This window comes from Amphiura filiformis, chromosome 11 (assembly GCF_039555335.1).
Source record: "Amphiura filiformis chromosome 11, Afil_fr2py, whole genome shotgun sequence".
Lineage (NCBI taxonomy): Eukaryota > Metazoa > Echinodermata > Ophiuroidea > Amphilepidida > Amphiuridae > Amphiura > Amphiura filiformis.
Window position 1 is genome coordinate 60159670 of NC_092638.1, and position 20753 is coordinate 60180422.

General features: G+C 35.2%; 1 protein-coding gene across 1 annotated transcript; it reads left to right on the forward strand.

Annotated features, from left to right (window-relative positions):
• The first annotated feature begins 5567 nt into the window (after positions 1-5567).
• On the forward strand, positions 5568-11064 carry LOC140164078 (mitogen-activated protein kinase kinase kinase 20-like). Its single transcript, XM_072187333.1, has 2 exons — positions 5568-6347; positions 10048-11064. Exons 1-2 carry the CDS (start codon positions 5577-5579, stop codon positions 10306-10308), a joined length of 1032 nt encoding a protein of 343 aa, XP_072043434.1. The 5' UTR covers positions 5568-5576; the 3' UTR covers positions 10309-11064.
• The last annotated feature ends 9689 nt before the right edge of the window (positions 11065-20753 follow it).

Here is a 20753-nt window from a genome sequence, read left to right on the forward strand (position 1 = left end):
TTGATAATATGAAGCAGGTATATGGAAGTTGGTGCCGTGACAGACGCTTGATAGGCTGCAGGAGATTTCCGATGGGCAGGGATATGTCATGGCTCATCTCCTTGATCTTTTCAAAATGATCCCACCCCTTAAAGATTCAGATATTGTTAAACTAATCAAACAGTGTGTTATTTTTGTTGTGTGTGAAAAGATGCCTTGAGTTATTACGGCTCGTAACAATATCTAGGCCTATATTATTAGTATCCTCTTTCGTGACTTACAAAACTTATCTGAACAAAACAAGTTTTAAGTTGTGGCAGCACATCTTTTACTATTTTACTTCCATGGTGCACCCTTCCCGGCTCTTCAACAAAATATGACTAAACTGACTGTTGAATAAATATCATAAATAAAATATTGAATAAATATAGGCCTACATATGAATAATAACTATACCAAATTAATGACTATAAAAAATTAAATTAAATTAAATTACAAATAGAATTCAAATTTTTTTAAAAATCAAACGCAATTAATAATTTAAATTTAAAATCATTAATTTTAATTTTAAATTTAATTTTGATTTCAATTTTAATAAAAAATAATTTTAATAAATAATAATTTTAATATAATTTTATGCTTTGTACATCACAATAAACCCCCGCGAACTTAAAATCCATACAACAAAACGAATTGTAATTTGCAAGCAGCCCTTGTGCAAAGCGACTAGAAAACTGTGCAATAAATAATAGGTGGCCTAGTGTCACGGTTCGAGCATAGGGACAGCTCAATTTTACGCAAGGGGGAGTGGGAGGGTGACTATTATTGACATAATATTTCGCGTTCTCCCTCGCGTCCGCTGAAAATTGTCTAATTTTCCCATTGTTTTCTCCTTTTCTCCATTTCAAACTTAACATTCCACCTCATGGTTCAATTATTTCCCCGGATGTCGCCCGTGTTATATGAGACGATAGATCACGACAGAGGCTAAAAACAATACCTTTATTCTCTAAATACAAAACCGGAAAAACCCAGCTAGTCACATGAACTATAGGTTATCCTAGTCAAGCAAAATGGAGTCTCTAGTACTCAGTAGTAGGAAGTACTTCAATGGTGTGATTTAAGGCAAATTAGATTCGATTCATGCTGTTAAAGATATCGGTAAGTTTGGAGAAATAAAACCTTGGCTTAACAAGCTTAAGGTGGTACTACGTACACCCCTTGATAAATTTGTGACTATTTTTGCATTTTTCTCAAAAAATAATATCACACTGGTAACAAAAATTATGTACAAATACTATAGGGGCAATGAATCCAGTTACTACACTGGAATATCAGTGGCTCAAGACAAGCGGTGCGTTATTTATAATAAGAAAAGAGGTACAGCTAGAATGTACCTCAAGGCGCACATAAAATTAACAGGTGTGGAAATAGGAGTATAAACTGACCAGTAGATACCAGTTGTAGTCCTACTAATTCATGGCATATTGGATGGCTAGGGGAAAGCTAGCCCATATTTGCAAGACTATCCTTGCCTTCAAGGTGAAACCAACCTACTCATGTTACCCTCTGGCCATGGGCTGGCCTGGTGTCAGATCTTACCCAGGGAAAGATGATATTCCAATATGCGCCTTTAACATATAAAATGAACCACTTGCCTTGAATCACTGAAATTTCAGTAAATTAATTTCATTCCTTGCCCCTATAATAAAAAATAAATAAAATGTAGACATTTATATAGCGCTTTATGCCGTAAACAGCCTCTAAGCGCTTTACATTTATTCCGCCGTCATTAGAATATGTCGGAACCACGTTTGCAGCCTACAAGTGGCGCAGGGTCCATCAGTACAACGACTGTGACTACCCCTAATATACATAACTTTTGTTACCAGTGTGTAGTAATGTTTGGAGAAAAATGCAAAATTGGTAGCAAAATTTATCAGGGGATGTTGTACCACCTTATAATCATGTTAACGAAAGGTGTCCAATTTGTTCATGAAGAAAATAGTGTATTTAAATAGCAGCATTTTAGTACACCTAAGTGCTCCTCCTCCCCAAGGAATTAGCCTAATATTCTTCTATCGACTTGCTGAAATCTGGTTTAAAACAACATTAAGTGAATCAGTGCAAGGTAAAATCCTGTTTCTTGGATAAAGTGAGTGATTGGTGGAAGCAGCACCATTTGGATTTTCTGTGGAAGGATTTTATGTGCAAGGATTTTATACGCAGAGGATATAGGCCTATAACTTCAAGCGTACAGTGGACTTCGCCGAACAGTGATCTTCGTAAGACAAGTTTTGATTTATAAGATATACATCGTCTACATTGAGTGCAACAGAACTTTGCAATCAACAAGAAGAAGACTGCCGGACAAATAGTCAGTGGCGGCGCTAGAGGGTGGGGTGGCAAAGGGCATTTGCCGCCCCCCCCCCAATATTTTTCTTGCCCCCCCCGTTTACCCTCCCCCCACACACACACACTTTTGAGACAAAAAAAAAAGATCCTAAAGTGATTAAGTCTGATTTCAAAAAACTATTTTATCTATTATAAAGGCTATAGGAAAGTTACAACTTTTAGTGGTCAAAACTGCCCGGTTTAAACCAGGTTTAAACCGGGGCGGTTTTAACCTAACAACCCTGTATAGAATCGAGTAACTTTTCTTCCAAATTTGTCTCGGAGTTTCATAATTTCACAGCAAAACACTAAAATAAAAACTAAAAATATAACAGAAATAAAAAATGAATTTGCCATTTCAGCTGACATGGACGCGCAAAAAACCGAATGCACGCGGCGGCTTTGAGACAACTCTTTGTTTTTAGCCTAATGCAGTTTTGTTTTGTTATAAAGTGTGATAGTGTGTGCAGAACAGCTAGATTGCTATGAGATAAATTATGAGATCTCGAGCAAAATATTTCCTTTATTAATTTGGTTCATTTGACTTTATCAAACCCCAATCAGCAGTAAAGTCATTAACAAAACTACGTAATTGCAAAAAGTTTCTTAATCTATCCCAATCACAGCATTAATGTCATATGTATGGACAATTTAAGCATGCATGAATCGTACTTCTTCGTATTGACCAGTTTTGACCGGTTTAAACCAGGTTTTGACCGATTTTAACCTGGTTTTAACCGCTTTGAACCGCTTTGTGGACAAAACTTAACAACCCTGATATAAAGGCCCATTCAGTGATCCCAGCGTAAGTGTAAAAAAACGGTATTTCTTTTTAGCCTGGAAGTGACCCCTTAATGACCTTTGATCCCAAATAAAAAAATATCACGTATACACTGGGTAACAGTAATTCATATGTGAACATACCGTCACTGTATTATGTTTTTCTTGGTTATTAAAAAATTATAAGATATTTTGTTTAACCCGGAAGTGACCCTTAATAACCTCTGACCCCAAATAAAAAATACCACATATAAACTGGGTAGCCACAATTCATATGTGAACATACCGTTACTGAACTATATTTTTTTAGCTAATAAAATTTTTAAAGGTATTTCGTTTTATACCGGAAATGACCCCTTAATGACCTTTGACCCCGAATAAAAAATACCACATACACATTAGGTAACCACTATTTATGTGTGAAGGTATTTGGTTTTATACCGGAAGTGACGCCTTAATGACCTTTGACCCCAAATATGTGAAGACCATATAGACAATGGGTAATAGCAATGACCCCTTAATGACCTTTGACCCCAAATCTGTGTATACCCTGACCCCAAATCTGTGTATACCCCATAGATACTGGGTAATAACAATACATGTGTGCAAGTGGCGTCACTGCCCTCGCGTCACGACTGTGTTATGCTTGGTATTGTATATTTTTTTAAACCCTGGTGTTAAACGTATGTGTGAAATTCATGCTTCTAGTGTAAAATTTTTATACTCACAGGCTTCAAGTTGCCGCGCAAACTTTTTGGGGTCAACGTTTTTGCTTTTCAAAGTAACATATTTCGCTAACAAAGATATTTCCCAACTTTCTAAAGCACATCATATCAAGCTATATGTCATAGTTTTGTCAGAATTTCGGTTTTGAGTTCACCAATTTTTAATTCCGACTACCAATTTTGACAAAATCAACACATGAATGTACCCATGGATGGATTATTTCTGCTGGTTATGTTAGAAATGAAGTACTGGTTGAACATTTTGGCAGTCGCAAGTGGAGAAAGGTGAAATCAAACGTAAATTCTGACCAAACTATAATATATAGAACTACACGATGTGCCTTACAGAGGTGGGAAATATCTTTCTTCAGCAAACTATATTAGTTTGAAGCGCTTTAAAATGAATTCCGAAAAAAGCTCGCGGGCGAACTTAAGGCCTATAAGAATAAAAATATCACACTAAAAGACACAATTTCATGCATTATTTTAACACCAGGATTGTTTTAATGTATTGAAAGCTTATATCCAAGCACTACGAGGCTGGTCAATAAGTTCCCGTAACTATGGTGTATCTCCGCTCATGCATAACTTGGATGACTGTTACTTACGCTAAATATAAGTTTGTACTTTCGTCTTTCAAAACAAATATGTATTAGCGATGCTGAACACTTGATTACGTAATGGCATTAAAAAAAAAATAAAATGGTTAATAAATTGCCAAAAGTGAAGGGTATTTTGAAATAAAAACAAAATGGCAAAATACGAAAAAAAAACACCCAGTATTGACAATGTTGACATGGCCTATTCAAATAAATATTCGCTATTAAGGGGTGGGACAGTATTTATTGTGGGACATTAGAGCACATCAGACATATCGAATTGCATTCTGAATACGAAGAATGTCCTTCTGATGTCAAATAATTTTGATTTTTTGATATTCACAATGTAACACATTTTATGGCAAATGATTAAAAATTGATATTTTTGATATTTAACAGTACTGGCAGTAAACTTTATAAATTTGATGATTTATACTTAAAGTGTATGTAAGTGGGATGAAAAGCCGACGATTGAAAATGTTGACCTTTCGTATTGAAGATATGAATTTTTCCCCAAACACCACCAAAAAAATAGGTCTTTTGGGGAAAAAATCCATATCTTCAATATGAAAGGTCAACATTTTCAATTGATCGTCGGCTTTTCCTCCCAACTACATACACTTTAAGAATATGTCATTAGATTTATAAAATTTTCTTCCAAGACTGTTATATATCAAAAATGTGAAAATTATCAAATTTTAATAATTTGTCATAAAATGTGCATTATATCGTGAATTTCAAAAATGAAAATTATTTGATATCAGAAAGACATTCTTCGTATTCAGAATGCAATTCGATATGTCTGATGTGCTCTCATGTCCTACAAAAATACTGTCGAAACGCTCAAAACGCTCATTCCAGATCCCTTAAAGTAGAGAAATTATAGATTCGTGTGAAAATGTCTTCTATTATCTTATCTCAGCTTAACCACTTGCAGTCTATGTCAGCACTTCTGTGACACTAAAAAGGTGCCAAACCCTGAATTTTGATGATTTTAGTTTATAATCCTCCCGATGAGCAAATCACTTCATGGGCCTTTAATTCTCTAATCCATTTGTTATTTGTTATTTCAACAGTTTGGGGTCCCCAGCTTTTGAAGATGGCTGCTCCTATCAATCAAATCAAGCGAAATGATTTGAAATTTGTGAAGCAAATAGGAGAAGGAGGCTTCAGTTCAGTCTACCAGATGACGTGGACATGTCCATCTTTAGGTCCTATAGAAATAGCTGCTAAGAAGTTGATAAAGCGGGATGTGAAAGAGCTGGATATTATGTCTGGCCTTGATCATCCCAATATAGTGAAGCTCATTGGTGTAGTTGATGAACAAATGGAATTCATGTTGATTCTAGAGCTATGTGATAGAGGTTCCCTGAGATCCTATCTCAAAGAACTTAATGGTGGACGTCTCCCTGATAAGCAATTTTATGACTGGGCGGAGCAAGCAGCTAGAACCCTAGAGTATCTAAGACAAAAGCATTTGGTGCACAAAGATGTTAAATCCCCCAATTACATGATAACAGTAGCAAATACCTTGAAACTAGGTGATTTCGGAATAACTAAGAACCTTGAACATACCATTAGCCATGCTACTGAGTCTGCATCATGGCGCTGGATGGCTCCAGAACTAGCAGAAGGCATACTATCTCCTAAATACGACATATTCGGGTACGGAATGGTGCTGTGGGAAATGCGGACAGGAATGCTTCCATTCCAAGGCCTGGAGTCACAAGTTGTTGTCATGAGAGTATGTTATGAGAATGAACGCCTTCCCATTCCAGAAGACTGCCCTCCAACAATTAAAGAATTGATGAAGCAATGCTGGGAAGCCAATTGGAGAATGCGTCCTAACATAAAGGAAGTGATATCTGTGGTAAGGTTGTTTTTTTTGGAGGGGAGGGGGCAAGATTTATATCACAAAGGAAAGCAATAATTTTCATTTTTTCAGTAAATGTCATAAGTAAACTATAACTAGAACCGCTGTTATGTGAGACCACGAACACAGCCGTAATGTGACCCCATTATGACCTTCGACCCAAAAATCTCAGAACACCCCATAGATATTGGCTAATGTCAATGCATGTGTGCACATGGTATCACTCTGCGCCATTAGAGGAATTTTCAAGGAGTTTCATTTTGGACCGGAAGTGACCCCTCAATGACATTTGACCCCAAATAAAACATACCATATAAACATTGTGTAACAACTATTCGGTGTTAACATTCCGTTACTGTGCTTTGTTTTTCCTGGCCAATAAAAATTATTGACGGTATTTCTTTTTAGCCTGGAAGTGACCCCTTAATGACCTTTGATCCCAAATAAAAAAATATCACGTATACACTGGGTAACAGTAATTCATATGTGAACATACCGTCACTGTATTATGTTTTTCTTGGTTATTAAAAAAATTATAAGATATTTTGTTTAACCCCGGAAGTGACCCCTTAATAACCTCTGACCCCAAATAAAAAATACCACATATAAACTGGGTAGCCACAATTCATATGTGAACATACCGTTACTGAACTATATTTTTTTAGCTAATAAAATTTTTAAAGGTATTTCGTTTTATACCGGAAATGACCCCTTAATGACCTTTGACCCCGAATAAAAAATACCACATACACATAAGGTAACCACTATTTATGTGTGAAGGTATTTGGTTTTATACCGGAAGTGACGCCTTAATGACCTTTGACCCCAAATATGTGAAGACCATATAGACAATGGGTAATAGCAATGACCCTTAATGACCTTTGACCCCAAATCTGTGTATACCCTGACCCCAAATCTGTGTATACCCCATAGATACTTGGTAATAACAATACATGTGTGCAAGTGGCGTCACTGCCCTCGCGTCACGACTGTGTTATGCTTGGTATTGTATATTTTTTTAAACCCTGGTGTTAAACGTATGTGTGAAATTCATGCTTCTAGTGTAAAATTTTTATACTCACAGGCTTCAAGTTGCCGCGCAAACTTTTTTGGGGTCAACGTTTTTGCTTTTCAAAGTAACATATTTCGCTAACCAAAGATATTTCCCAACTTTCTAAAGCACATCATATCAAGCTATATGTCATAGTTTTGTCAGAATTTCGGTTTTGAGTTCACCAATTTTCAATTCCGACTACCAATTTTGACAAAATCAACACACGAATGTACCCATGGATGGATTATTTCTGCTGGTTATGTTAGAAATGAAGTACTGGTTGAACATTTTGGCAGTCGCAAGTGGAGAAAGGTGAAATCAAACGTAAATTCTGACCAAACTATAATATATAGAACTACACGATGTGCCTTACAGAGGTGGGAAATATCTTTCTTCAGCAAACTATATTAGTTTGAAGCGCTTTAAAATGAATACCGAAAAAAGCTCGCGGGCGAACTTAAGGCCTATAAGAATAAAAATATCACACTAAAAGACACAATTTCATGCATTATTTTAACACCAGGATTGTTTTAATGTATTGAAAGCTTATATCCAAGCACTACGAGGCTGGTCAATAAGTTCCCGTAACTATGGTGTATCTCCGCTCATGCATAACTTGGATGACTGTTACTTACGCTAAATATAAGTTTGTACTTTCGTCTTTCAAAACAAATATGTATTAGCGATGCTGAACACTTGATTACGTAATGGCATTAGCATAAACACAATAGCGCATGGACAATGCCTGATTTATGGTGAAAAGTAGTCAAGAAAATCTCGCGCCAAATTAAGGCATTGTTACATAATTCCAAATATCTCGAGAATTAAAAGTATGGAATCTGGCGCGGTTTTTGTAGACCGATAACATAGAAATGATGCTGTACTCTTTTTAGATACATACCATTTTTATTAAAGGAAAGGGATCGTGTTGAATATCTCCAATTTTGAGTAGGCTTTATCACCCATTGTTCTTAACATAATTAGAGATAGAAAGATTACTCGGTGACAAAATTTAATCAATGGTACCTGGTTTGATTGGGTATCTACTGATTATTAAAAAGGGAGGTCCCAGTGGTGAAATCACAAACATTTCTTTCTTACTGAACCCTTGTTTTCAAAAGGTCTTGTTTTTGTAATCAAAGTAGCACAACATAGAGAGGCTCTGGATTGAATAAGAAATTTGAAAGATATTTTTAATTTTAGCATAAGATTTGGTATAGCAATTCACTCACACAGCTACTGGTCCGCAAACCCTGTATTAGTCATGGTGTACCTTCAGAGCAACAGATTAGCAGTAGATGCATTCGTCGCCATCTTGTCACATGAGCTTCCGGATGTGACGGAGTTTTTTTGGATCACATCTCATTAACCCCTGACCTAGTCCAAAATCTGAGATTATTATGGGATAGACAAAAGAAAGAAATATTACTTTTTTCATACATTTTTGGTACTTTCAATCATGCATACCATCAACGCGTGCGCATAATTATTTTTATTTTTATTGCAACAAATTCTATTGTCCTGACTATGATCTCTCATACTATACCAATAATCATATTTGTTTTTGTTTTATTTTGGAGATAATTTGGATTCTTTCTTCTACCGTGTGGGCTCTTTTCTCGCGATTTTCACATCATTTTTGTTTGTCGATAAGGCCTATTTTTGGTGTAGTTCAACGGCCCCTTTCCTCATCTGTTGACGGATACATTTCTTCTTTCACAATTATCAATTAAATATACTCAGATTACCTCATACCAAAAATAAGGCTTGTAAACTGCTTTGGTCCTTACTTCTGCTTTTTTTTTATTACACGTTCCTCAATTACAATTAAAATTTTCCGCCAATGTTGACAATTGTCAGTGTACATATAGCAATGACTTTATGCAAATGAGATTACATAATTAAAGGTACTCTGATACTAATTGTTGTGTGTTTTGAAAGACAAAGGTACAAACTTTATTGATCGTAAGTAACAGTCATCTAAGTCATGCATGAGCGGAGATAAATAATGGTTGCGGGATATTATTGACCAACCCTCGTATGTTTTTAACTAACATTTCTGAAGGAAAAATATTGCTTTATATTTGACCGAGAAAATTAATTTCATAGCAAAAAGGTGTATCTCTGAATTGTGCTTATTTTAACATGTATCGATCGACTTTTATCGCGACTATGCATAACAAAAGAACTGGTGACCATCGTCCTGAGTGTAAAGTTAAGTTAAGTTTTCTAGTCTTTTTGATAGTGTATTTTTAAATATTGTATTATGACATAATATTTTGTCATAGTCATCTTTTCATGTCTTGTATGCGCATTGAGTGGTAAAAATATGTTTACCCAGATGCGTTTCTTTAAAGTACGTCATATTTATTATTACTGTTCACGAACACTGCACTCGGGTTTTTTCTGTTCTATATATATGAACTTGACAAAAATGAATACTACAAAATGGAGCAATTTTTTCCAATACCAATAAATAATACAATGAAAATACTGAGATTGTTATTTTGTAATCAAAATTTCTAGTAGGCTTACATGTCAAAACTCAAATCGTCAAGAGTAATATTAAATATTTGACAAAATAAACATTTTCAGAAATAAATATATTTTATAGAATATTATTTCAATTTTATTTCATTACAGATTACAGCAACAGCAGCATCTCAAGAAGCACCACCAACATCACCAGTAGGGCAGTGGGATGATTTAACAGCACCACCAATACCACCAAAAGCAACAACAGCACCAGTTGGGCAGTGGGATGATTTAACAGCACCATCAATACCACCAAAAAGCAACAACAGCACCAGTAGGGCAGTTGGACGATTTAATAGCACCACCAATACCACCAAAACTACCAAAACTACCAAAACCACCAAAACCACCAGGAAGACAGTGGAATGATAGCGATGATGTGTATCAATTTTACCCAGATCACTTAAAACTGCAACTTCCAACACCACCACCTTGGTTCTTTCACAAAATCTCTAGAGGCCATGCGGAGCAAATCCTCCTACAGAACTCCGACCAGGGTGACTTGCTTATTCGAGCCAGCGAATCGTATCCTGGGGAGTACTCGCTCTCAGTGAGGGTGGATATGGAAGAGAGTGGAATGGTCGTCCAACATTATCGATTCCGCCGGGAAAGTAATACATATAACTTGCTTATCTATGAGCAGCAACCACAACTGCCCACAATGTACGAGTTAATAATGTACTTCATTGATAGAAGTGGTGGCAACTTAAAACCTCTACAAACCAGAGACCTCAAAGTTCACTGACTACCAGATAATTTATAATGAGCGTAGGTGGTGAATATGTTATTAATATTATGCTTCAGTTAGACCAAAGAGGGTGTCATTATTAGCCAGTTAACAGTTTTAACCGGGGTTATATAATGGAAGTCCTGAAAAGGGTACCATTCCTCAACCATTACAAGACGGTGTACAACAGAATGATTTTACACGGTTAAACTGTGAATTTCGACCACAGAGCACAATAGTTGCAAGAAACGGTGTATCCTTCGTGTAAGACGCACATATTTTGTCCAAGAATAGCCGTAATAGCGTGGCATACTCTTAAGTCCTTCATCTTTCTCTCCAAAATCTCCAGTGGCTCCTTGCATTCTGAGTCCGCTTTGTTTTCAAAAACTCCCCTGGCATCTGGGGATACTCTAACATGAAATCGATATAAATGTATTAAGGCTGAGACTTTTGCTGTAAGGGGCAACGGGGCATTCGGTGATAGAAAAGTGTTTAAAAATATGGGGCTTTGGGTGAGAGCAAAAAAAGGTTTAAAAAAACCGTTGAAAATTGAATGTCTTTCTCTAAATGGATTCAAATGACTTTATGGTTTACAAATAAATAAGATGTGCTTCGCGAATGGAGTGTTCCTCAGCAGTGGAAGTGAGCTTCAGTTATCCCAGTCCATAGGAGGGATTTGAAGTCCAACCAATCCATATACCGCCCCAACTCTCTTTCTTATTGATAACAGTAAGGTGATAGAGGCAGTGGTACAAAAGCACCTTCAGGGGTATACCTATTGCAGCACCATCTGATATCGTCGATCATCATACAATATAATGAAAGACAAAGATAAAAAGAGTAGTTCGCGTCTTACGTGAGCATGGTGAGGGCAACGGCGCGCCGTGATTGGTTGCCGACCTGCGCAGTACGGCATTTTCTATCTAATTGTCAGAATTTCGGACGCAAACTAGTCTTTTATCTCTGTCTTTTATTAGATTACAGCAGGTGTCCTTTTAGATTTGTCGAAAGCCTTTCATATTATTAATCGTTTGATATTGCTTGATAAACTTTATCACTATGGTGTTAGAGGTATAACCGCAGTAAATGGCAATTTCTTCCCCGAAAACAGGTGGATAAAATCATTGATTTAGCTGCAGACGCAATGTACTAGCATAATATTATTTGAAAGCCAATAACATTTACTGTTGAAAATAAATCTGTTAAATAAAAGGTCCGCTCGCAGTAAATGGTCATTCTGTCCTCTGGTCGAGTACAGCAGCCATTATAATGTGGCAATAATTCGAAGATACTTTCTTACAATGTTTCGTGATTCTAAAGTAGGGCATATTCTATTACTAATTTAAATAGGGGGGAGTTGGGAAACGCTCGGAATAACTTGGCATTCACATAAAGTGTGTGATTTTGTGATTTGTTTTACATTTTGAATTGAATTTTGATATGAATCAGAAAGGTTATAACCTGAAATGATTACTTATCAAAATATCTGCATAATGTATGACCAACACAGGCCCCACAGTCAGGTTGTGATGGGAGGATTTTTTTTATTCAATAGAAATGCCTAATGCTTTACCCAAGTAGGCTGGGTGTTATAAAATTCATATTACGTATACCAGGATCAAAATATTTTAGAAACAAGTACTTTTAAGCAATAACTAGTTACTTACTTAGTTAGTTAGGTAGCTAGCTAGTCAGTCAGTCAGTCAGTCAGTCAGTCAGTCAGTCAGTCAGTCAGTCAGTCAGTCAGTCAGTCAGTTAGTTAAGAAAGTAAGTAAGTAAGTAAGTAAGTTAGTTAGTTAGTTAGTTAGTTAGTTAGTTAGTTAGTTAGTTAGTTAGTTAGTTAGTTAGTTAGTTAGTTAGTTATAAAATAATGCATGTGATGCCGGGTTAACGCAGAATCTAACTTTAATAAGATTACCTAATTAATAGATATTGTTGAAAAAACCTGACGCCCGGGCATACCATTATGAATACATACGGTGTCCTAAGAAAAAGAAATTCAAATTTCCTAGAACAGATTTTCGCATGTTAGTCGCTCGGAAGGCTCGACCCTTCGGGGTCTCGCCTTCGAGCGACTAACATGCTCACCTACCTCAACAAGACACCGATTATCTATGGAAATGGTCTGTTTCTCACCCTTTATCTACTATGTAATTAACAACGACCTGTTGTTGAGTGTAATCATGGTAATTATACATCCTATAATAAAACTCTTCTATCAATAAAAACGTGAACTTAACCACACAATCTGCTTACATCCAATGATGGAATGTAGCACAGTACCCCAATTGTAAAAATATATTGATGCTATCTCCCGTATTCGCTGCCTAATGAGCAACATTGTTGCCATGAGATGCTGAATCCCATAGTACATAGCGTGAGAGCGTAATCATTAGGCATACTATTTTTGTCACTACCTACATTCGGTGACCAAACCATGCAAGTAAGAATTGTGCACTAATGAACATGATGAATGTAAAGTCCATTGTTCATATTTGAAAAATCGTGAATATTAAGATCATTATCATTTCATACAAACGTGATGTATGCAGCTTTGGCACTATTTCAGATGTGAGGTTTTAAAGGGCAGGTCTATTGCAAAAACAACATCATATCATTGGCAAGCTAATATTATAAGGACAATGAAAATGACTCCTTTTTTAAGAAATAAGACGTTTAAAATTGATATTCAGCAAAAACCAACTTAAGCGGTGAGTTCCTTCGAACGAGAACGATTTGGCCTAGAAAAAAGGTGACGTCATGAAATGAGATGTGCCCGCTTTGAGAAAAGGGACTTTAAACGCTCTCAATGGACAGAACGTATACTGTTGTTGTTCACAGAAAAAACTCTAAATTAAGTATTACAAATTTAATGGTTTTTAAACATATGGATAAAATCAGCCGCTTCTTTTTTATATAATTATTAGTAAATTATGATATTACAATTCATATGTATTTTTTTTATCAATATCATGAGAAATATTAGGCCTAAAAAATAAATAAATAATTTGAGCTTAGAATTTCATCGTGATCATCTGAGACTAGCATATAAACATCCACAAACTCATGTATCTGATTTCCCTGTGCGATATCAGTTGGATGAAATATTACAAAGCAAACGCATAGTAACAATACTGTGTGCACTTTGTTTCCGAAATGAGAACAATAGTCTGCATATTGTTATGCAGCATTGTTATGGTAAATAATAGTACAACTTATTGTTGCTAATGTTAAACTTGTCACACAAGTAAATGAGAGCATGATATAGTGTCCGCTTCATTTACCTATATCATCAGCCAAACGGGGGAAGAACACGTACGAAGCTGAACTTTACCCACACAATTTCTCCTTTTTCAGGAGAAGTACGCATAAAAAAATTGCAACGAGTGTCAACTTGTAATGTAATAATTATTCTCTTCGAATAGAGATAAACTTGTTTTTGCAATATACCTGACCTTTAAGCTCTTCACCTTTTTTGTCCTGCTAAAACTATGATGACTTAATGCACTGACGGAAAATAAACATTGAGGTATCATACCTATTATGTTATACAGTTTCCCAGAAATATTCTTTTTCACCATCTCTTAGGAACATATCAATACTGCTGTATGTCTTCCGGGATCTTGTGCATAAGATACGTCAATGTTTTCCTATACTAAATCCCATAGTGACTTAACAAATTAAATATTAAAGACATAGCTAATGATGTAACGCTAAACTTAGAACTACTAACTATCCCACACAAAATATCTTTTGCGTTATTCGAAGGTGAAGATTATATATAGCCAAGTTTGCAAAACAATGAATACAAAACAATACAAAGAAGCATGAAACCCAGAAGCCCAGAAAATAAGCAATTTGAATTGGAAAATAAACGGTTGAAATGTGTTTGGTCAACATTCAATGCTTCACAATGTTCTCAGAACGTGGTTATACATTTTAGAAAAACAAGTGACTGTCTTGTAGCTGCCGTCGTGACTAGTACCAAGAAACGTCACTTGATATATTGAAATCACGTGAGTCGTAATGCGTCTCTCAGAAATTGAATTCAAAACTAGTAAAAAAGACCCGTATTCAACAGGGTATAATGAAACGATCAATCGAAGTTTGTTATACTTTTGTTTTAAATAATATAGACCAATGATATCGATGGCATACATCGTTATCCAGATTTAAGGTCACAAAATTCCACCATTGTAATACTTGTGTGACGGAGAAAGTTTTATATCTCAAACTGAACAAAATCAATCAACAAAAATTAATGTATAAAGCAGGCTGGGGTTACAGAACCGTGTCGCTTAGGACATGGTGGCATATGCGATCAATGTGGTGATCTATTTATTCCTCGTCCTAAGAGGTGAGAGGGATGCTGGGATGTTCGTTTGCAAAACAATAAACACCAAATGGCTTTGCATAATCATATGGCCACTCTTAGCACTCAGAGAAGATATCTGATAATTGAAGACTGAATTAAAAAAGACTAGTTTGCGTCTGACGATAGGTCAAAGGCGCGACATGATTGGTTGCTGATCTGCGCAGTGCAGCGTTTTTGGTCTAGTTGACAGGACGTCATACGCAAACAAGTCTTTTTAATTTGGTCTTCAATTATACATTTCTCTGAATCATTTGCAATATTTTTGGACTTACTTTTGTATCACTCAAGAGAGGTAATTTTAAGCTCCTTTGTGAGAATTTGTTGCAATGTGCTTCAGCAGAACAAGGGTTAGTTTTTGATTGTTGCGCATGACCTAATTCGCTATACTCACGCATTATTTCATTCATCACGATTTTCACAAGTCAGTGATCTACACTTCACGATTTTGGGCGAACATTTTATAATATGATTATTTCTTTGCACCTTTGAACAGAAAAAAAGAAGAGTTGCTTTTGTCTGAGTGAAAATAGGATGGCCGTGATTGTAAATGCAGCAAAGCATTAAATTAATACAAGCCGGCTACTGCTATATGTTAGAGTGAGCTTAAATTATGTCAAGGCTTTTGTTAACACAATATTGTTTAGAATTGTTAAAATGTTTAGTTATTCAGGTGATACATGTGTCACAGGACACCTGAATATACTACCCAAATGACATGTGAGAAAAGTGAAACAACAAAGTACTATGCACACAGCAAGAAAACGGACACAAGACACAATCTATTATTTAATCACAACATTTAAATTATTATTTCATTCTGTAATCTTCTCTCTTCTTTTACAAATACATTACTATTTTACTCCTTACAATACAAAATTCTATACATCAATTCCAATTGATATGAAAGTTATGATTTCTGCTCAAGTATGACTCAATTATTAGTAAATGATTATACCTTCAAATATCCACACAATAAATAATATTGCAATTTTGTGAATATAAAATGTACGAGCATTAAGTGTACATATCCAACTACACGTTTTGTAATTGCACACCAATAATGTTTGCAAATGCTTACAAATGCAATAATATGTAATTACTTATCCAAGTACAATTAGATCAATAGGATCAAATTCCAAATAGTTATATCTTTACCTTTTAGCTACATGTCAAGCACAAGCAATGATCAATCATCTAACAAAGTTCCAGAAGGCCTATGCCATCAATAATTGGTTTCAACAACTATTAAGTGACTATCTAAAGTAATCAATAATCTTGAGAAAGATTTAACTCATGATGATCTTTCCATAAAGAAGTCCTTTTTAGAAGGCTATCAGCGATAATCACACAAAACTTTGAATCATCAATCAAAACCTTTACTCAAAACAAAAATCACAACCTCAATAACTTGTCACAAGACTTTATGTCAGAATGTTTCACAATGCTTGGCACAATTGACTTTTTTACAAAAGCTGCACTAATTTGAATGTTATTTAACAAAGTTAATGTTCACATTAAATGACAAACATAATACATTTCAATCAAGCCATCCACAACATTTTCAAGTGTTTCAAATCAATTCATGAAACAGTTTAATAATTTAATATCAAATATTTTGAAATTGAATATCAACAAATCAACAAATGTAGCATATCAACTTGTGTTCATCCAAAAATACAAGTTGCGTCTTTCATGTCTTTTCATTCAACAATAATTAAAGTCACATGAAAATTCTGTTTAATAATCTAAACTTCCAAAATATATTAGATTATTACAATTAAATTTGTTGATATAAAAACAAATATACAAATTCACATAATTTACAAATACTTTGCAATCTAGTTCAATACTGACAATTTTCAGTCTTCTTAAAGTGGCAGAGCTGGCCAAGTACCCTGAAGTTTCAGATGTTACAAATGCGGTCACTTCACCAACATTACAGCTGTTAACAAATCATCAACCTCACACAGATTGGTATTCATAATGAAGCGGCTAGCACACATCATAATGGTACAGCTTGAATACTCATGGTTACGTTAAAACTCAGACCAGTTCTGATGGCTCTTAAGTTTGGTCAGGTCGGTCGAAAACTGGAAAATGATTTAAGATAAAAACCCAAACAAAAAAATAACATGCTGGAAAATTATGAACAAAAACAAGCTATTCCCATTTAATTTGGTTTAACTTCTTTTGAACACTCATCACATAAAATAATCCAGTTTCTCAAAACATTTCATATAAACACATTTTAACTCATGACCATTATTGCCATTAATACAATCTTTAAATATTGCACATTAAATTCAATAAATGAAAAACATATAAAAATATGAAGTTAATCCATGCAAGATTTCATCAGTTTCTAAAAATGCATCACATTTCTATTTACCAAATTTCATTATCTTCTTGCAATGACAGAGACAACAATCAGCAATATTAAACATCCATTATTTTACCAATGTCCATAACATAAATAGAGAATGGTATACTCACTTCATTCCTTCAAAACGTTGACTTCCAACTAATACATGATCTCATCACATCATACCACACCACAACCAATGGACTGCAAATGATGTCCAACACAAGTGGAAGGCACGGTGCGACGACTGAAATACATTTATTATTTCAGCTCTCATTCTAAAAATAAACTCTTTTGGTTATCACTACTGTCCTCCGCGGTGTAGATATTTCATTCCTCTTAAATTTCAGGTCTTACACCAGAACTAACTGTCCTCACAGGTGTAGATATTTCAATCTACAATGCCTCTAAAATTTGCAGGTCTTACACCAGTACCAAAAAGTTATTTTGATGATGCGATCATTTTGCAAGCAACTACAGACCCATGTCTGCTCTCAAACCATAGCTATGTGGAAGTGCCTTGATTTAAAAAAATTCCCGCTGAAGAGATGTTGTACTTGAATCTCTTTGTTGAACTCACGAATATTTAATAGCGTTCTATTGTTATCCTCCCAAAACTCAATACACACAAAAAACAATCAATATAGGCCTTCCCTGCTAAAAACTGCAAGTGTTGCCAGTTGGCAAAATTACAATTCCCAAGAATGAACTTCATAAAATCCAAGATGAAAATTTAATTTTCACTATCTGTCCTGACAACATGTATGTTATTCGGTCTTAAAATATTGATTATTAGATTTTCAGCTTCATTCCATATGTCCACCGCAGCATGTAAGAAAGAGTCTTTAGGGATGTTGATATTTGCTTGTTGTTATTATTGTAATACTGATATGTATTCCATGCATAATGGTATGGAATTAAATGTTCTATTTGTACTAACAAATTAGGACACATGCTCTTATTGCTCTGTGTTGTTGTAACCCGGGTCAATAACGAGTGTGCTTTTCATGATCACTATTTGACTCTCTGCGTTACTAGGAGTCGGATCAGGTAAAACTTCAGGTTTAAATGGCATTCACATTTCAACGAACGGGTACTGGATAACGTTTTATACGTTCGTATATCACACTGAACATATTCAGTCAACAAAAATCAATGTATATATAATGCAGGCTGGGGTTACCGAACCGTGTCGCATAAACTATTATGCAATCAATGTGACGATCTATTTATTCCTCGTCCTTAGAGGTGAGAGGGATGCTGGGATGTTCGATACAAATTGCAAAACAATAAACACCAAATGGCTTGACATAATCATGTGACCACTCTATAGCACTCAGAGAAGATATCTTACACTTCTGATTTCTCTGAATCATTTGTAACATTTTTGGACTTGTTTTTGTATCACTGGGGAGAGGCGATTCATGTTGTAATAAGCTCCTTCGTGAGAATTTGTTGCAATGTGCTTCAGCAGAACAAGGGTTAGTTTTTGATTGTTGTGCATAATCTAATTCACTATATACTCACGCATAAGTTCATTCTTCACGATTTTCACAAGTCAGTGATCTACACTTCACGATTTTGGTCGAACATTTTTATAATATGATTATTTCTTTGCACCTTTGAACAGAAAAAAGAAGAGTTGCTTTTGTCTTAGTAAAAAGAGGAGGGCCGTGATTGTAAATGCAGTAAAGCATTAAATTAATACAAGCCTGCTACTACTATATGTTAGGGTGAGTTTTAATCATTATGTAGTATATTGATTACGGAGTGTTCAGAAATACTTTGGTTTGGGGCTGGAACCATTTTTTTTTTCATGTTAGGATTTTTTTTACCCCGACCTCTTCGTGAACCAAAAACTTTTTGACCCCCCTCTTAATGGACCTAAAACTTTTTGATCCCCCTCATACTAGGTACAAATATTTTAACCCCCCTCTCCCATTGCAATGTGCCATTCTATATCAAAGGACAGAGGAAACATATTAATGATACTTAAATTGTAAAATTTGTATTCATGTGTCATTAATATAACTGGAATTGTGGAAATCTTTATCATTTTGTAAAGTAGTAGTTCATAAGCACGTTTGTCATGTTTATGCAACCCCGGGATGCAATCGAGTATTAATAAACCATCCATTTATGATTGGAATCAATGGCGGCAGAAGCAATAAAATTTAGGGGATTGGGGGACGAGTATATTTTGTTCTTGACTTGTTGTTGCCCATGAAGCGTGTGAAAAACTTCAATTTCATGCTATTTTAGCCCGAAATAAAGGTGCGTTTTGCTATTTGATGGTCCAGTTCACGCGAAGGGCAAACGTTTGCAATTTTAGCAATTTCATCCTATTTGGGCCCAAAACATGGTGCTTTTGACATGCTAAAAAGATGCACAGGGCAATTATTGCTTATAATTTTTTCTTCTATTAGGATTTTTAAGGGGATGCCAAGGAAAAAATAGAGGGGACGTGTACCCCCGTTCTCCCACTTCGGAGTCCGCCGCCTATGATTGGAAAGCCATATGATTTTTAAAATTTAAAAATTCTAAAGTATGTATACCGTATATAGGGCGTAATGGTCAAAATACAGTGATAAACATGAAACATTATTGTAAAATGTCAACACTAAAGAAGAACAAAGATATTGCAGCTTTTTAGTGATTTAAAGAGCACACCTAAATCATGCACTGACACATAGCTCAAATCACATGCAATTTTAACGCTATATATCGTCAGCCTGCTGCGCTAATTGCCTAAGTCATTTTTTGTAATTTTGAGAACAAAGAACAAAATGTGGTTCAATCATGCATCAGTTACCTAATCACCCTAGTTATTTCGGATTATTCCCTTTCATTTGTATCATTATCATTCGTTTTCGTGTAAAGATTGGTGAATAAATATATTTAAATGCATAATTGAACCATATTCATATTTTGTACTTTGTTCTCAAAATTACAAAAACATGACTTAGGCAATTAGCGTAGCAGGCTAACGATATATATTTCTGACTATTGAATGATTGTTAAAAATACATAAAGTACCTGATCAATTACTCTTCTGGTTTGATTGGAACATTTGCGCATCTCAGGTTATCTTGTATTTCTTGCTTCAGGATTTATATTACTTAAGTTTTTCACCCCAACTCTACATGCCAAAAAACTTTTTAACCCCCTGTTCATACACCCAAAACTTTTTACCCCCCCATTTAGAACTTTAAAATTTTTATAACCCCCCCCCCCTCCATATATTTTCCAGCCCCCACTCCCACCAAGTATTTCTGAACACTCCCTTATGAAATTCAAGAGAACAGTGAAAACACTACACGATGTATCAAAATGATCAGTAGTTTTTTTCA

What these genes read in the sequence shown, in the direction of transcription:
- LOC140164078 (XM_072187333.1), top strand. Translation starts at nt 5,577, where the DNA reads ATGGCTGCTCCTATCAATCAAATCAAGCGAAATGATTTGAAATTTGTG. An exon ending in TAAAGGAAGTGATATCTGTG is followed by an intron (nt 6,348 to 10,047) that starts GTAAGGTTGTTT and finishes ATTTCATTACAG; the next exon opens with ATTACAGCAACAGCAGCATC.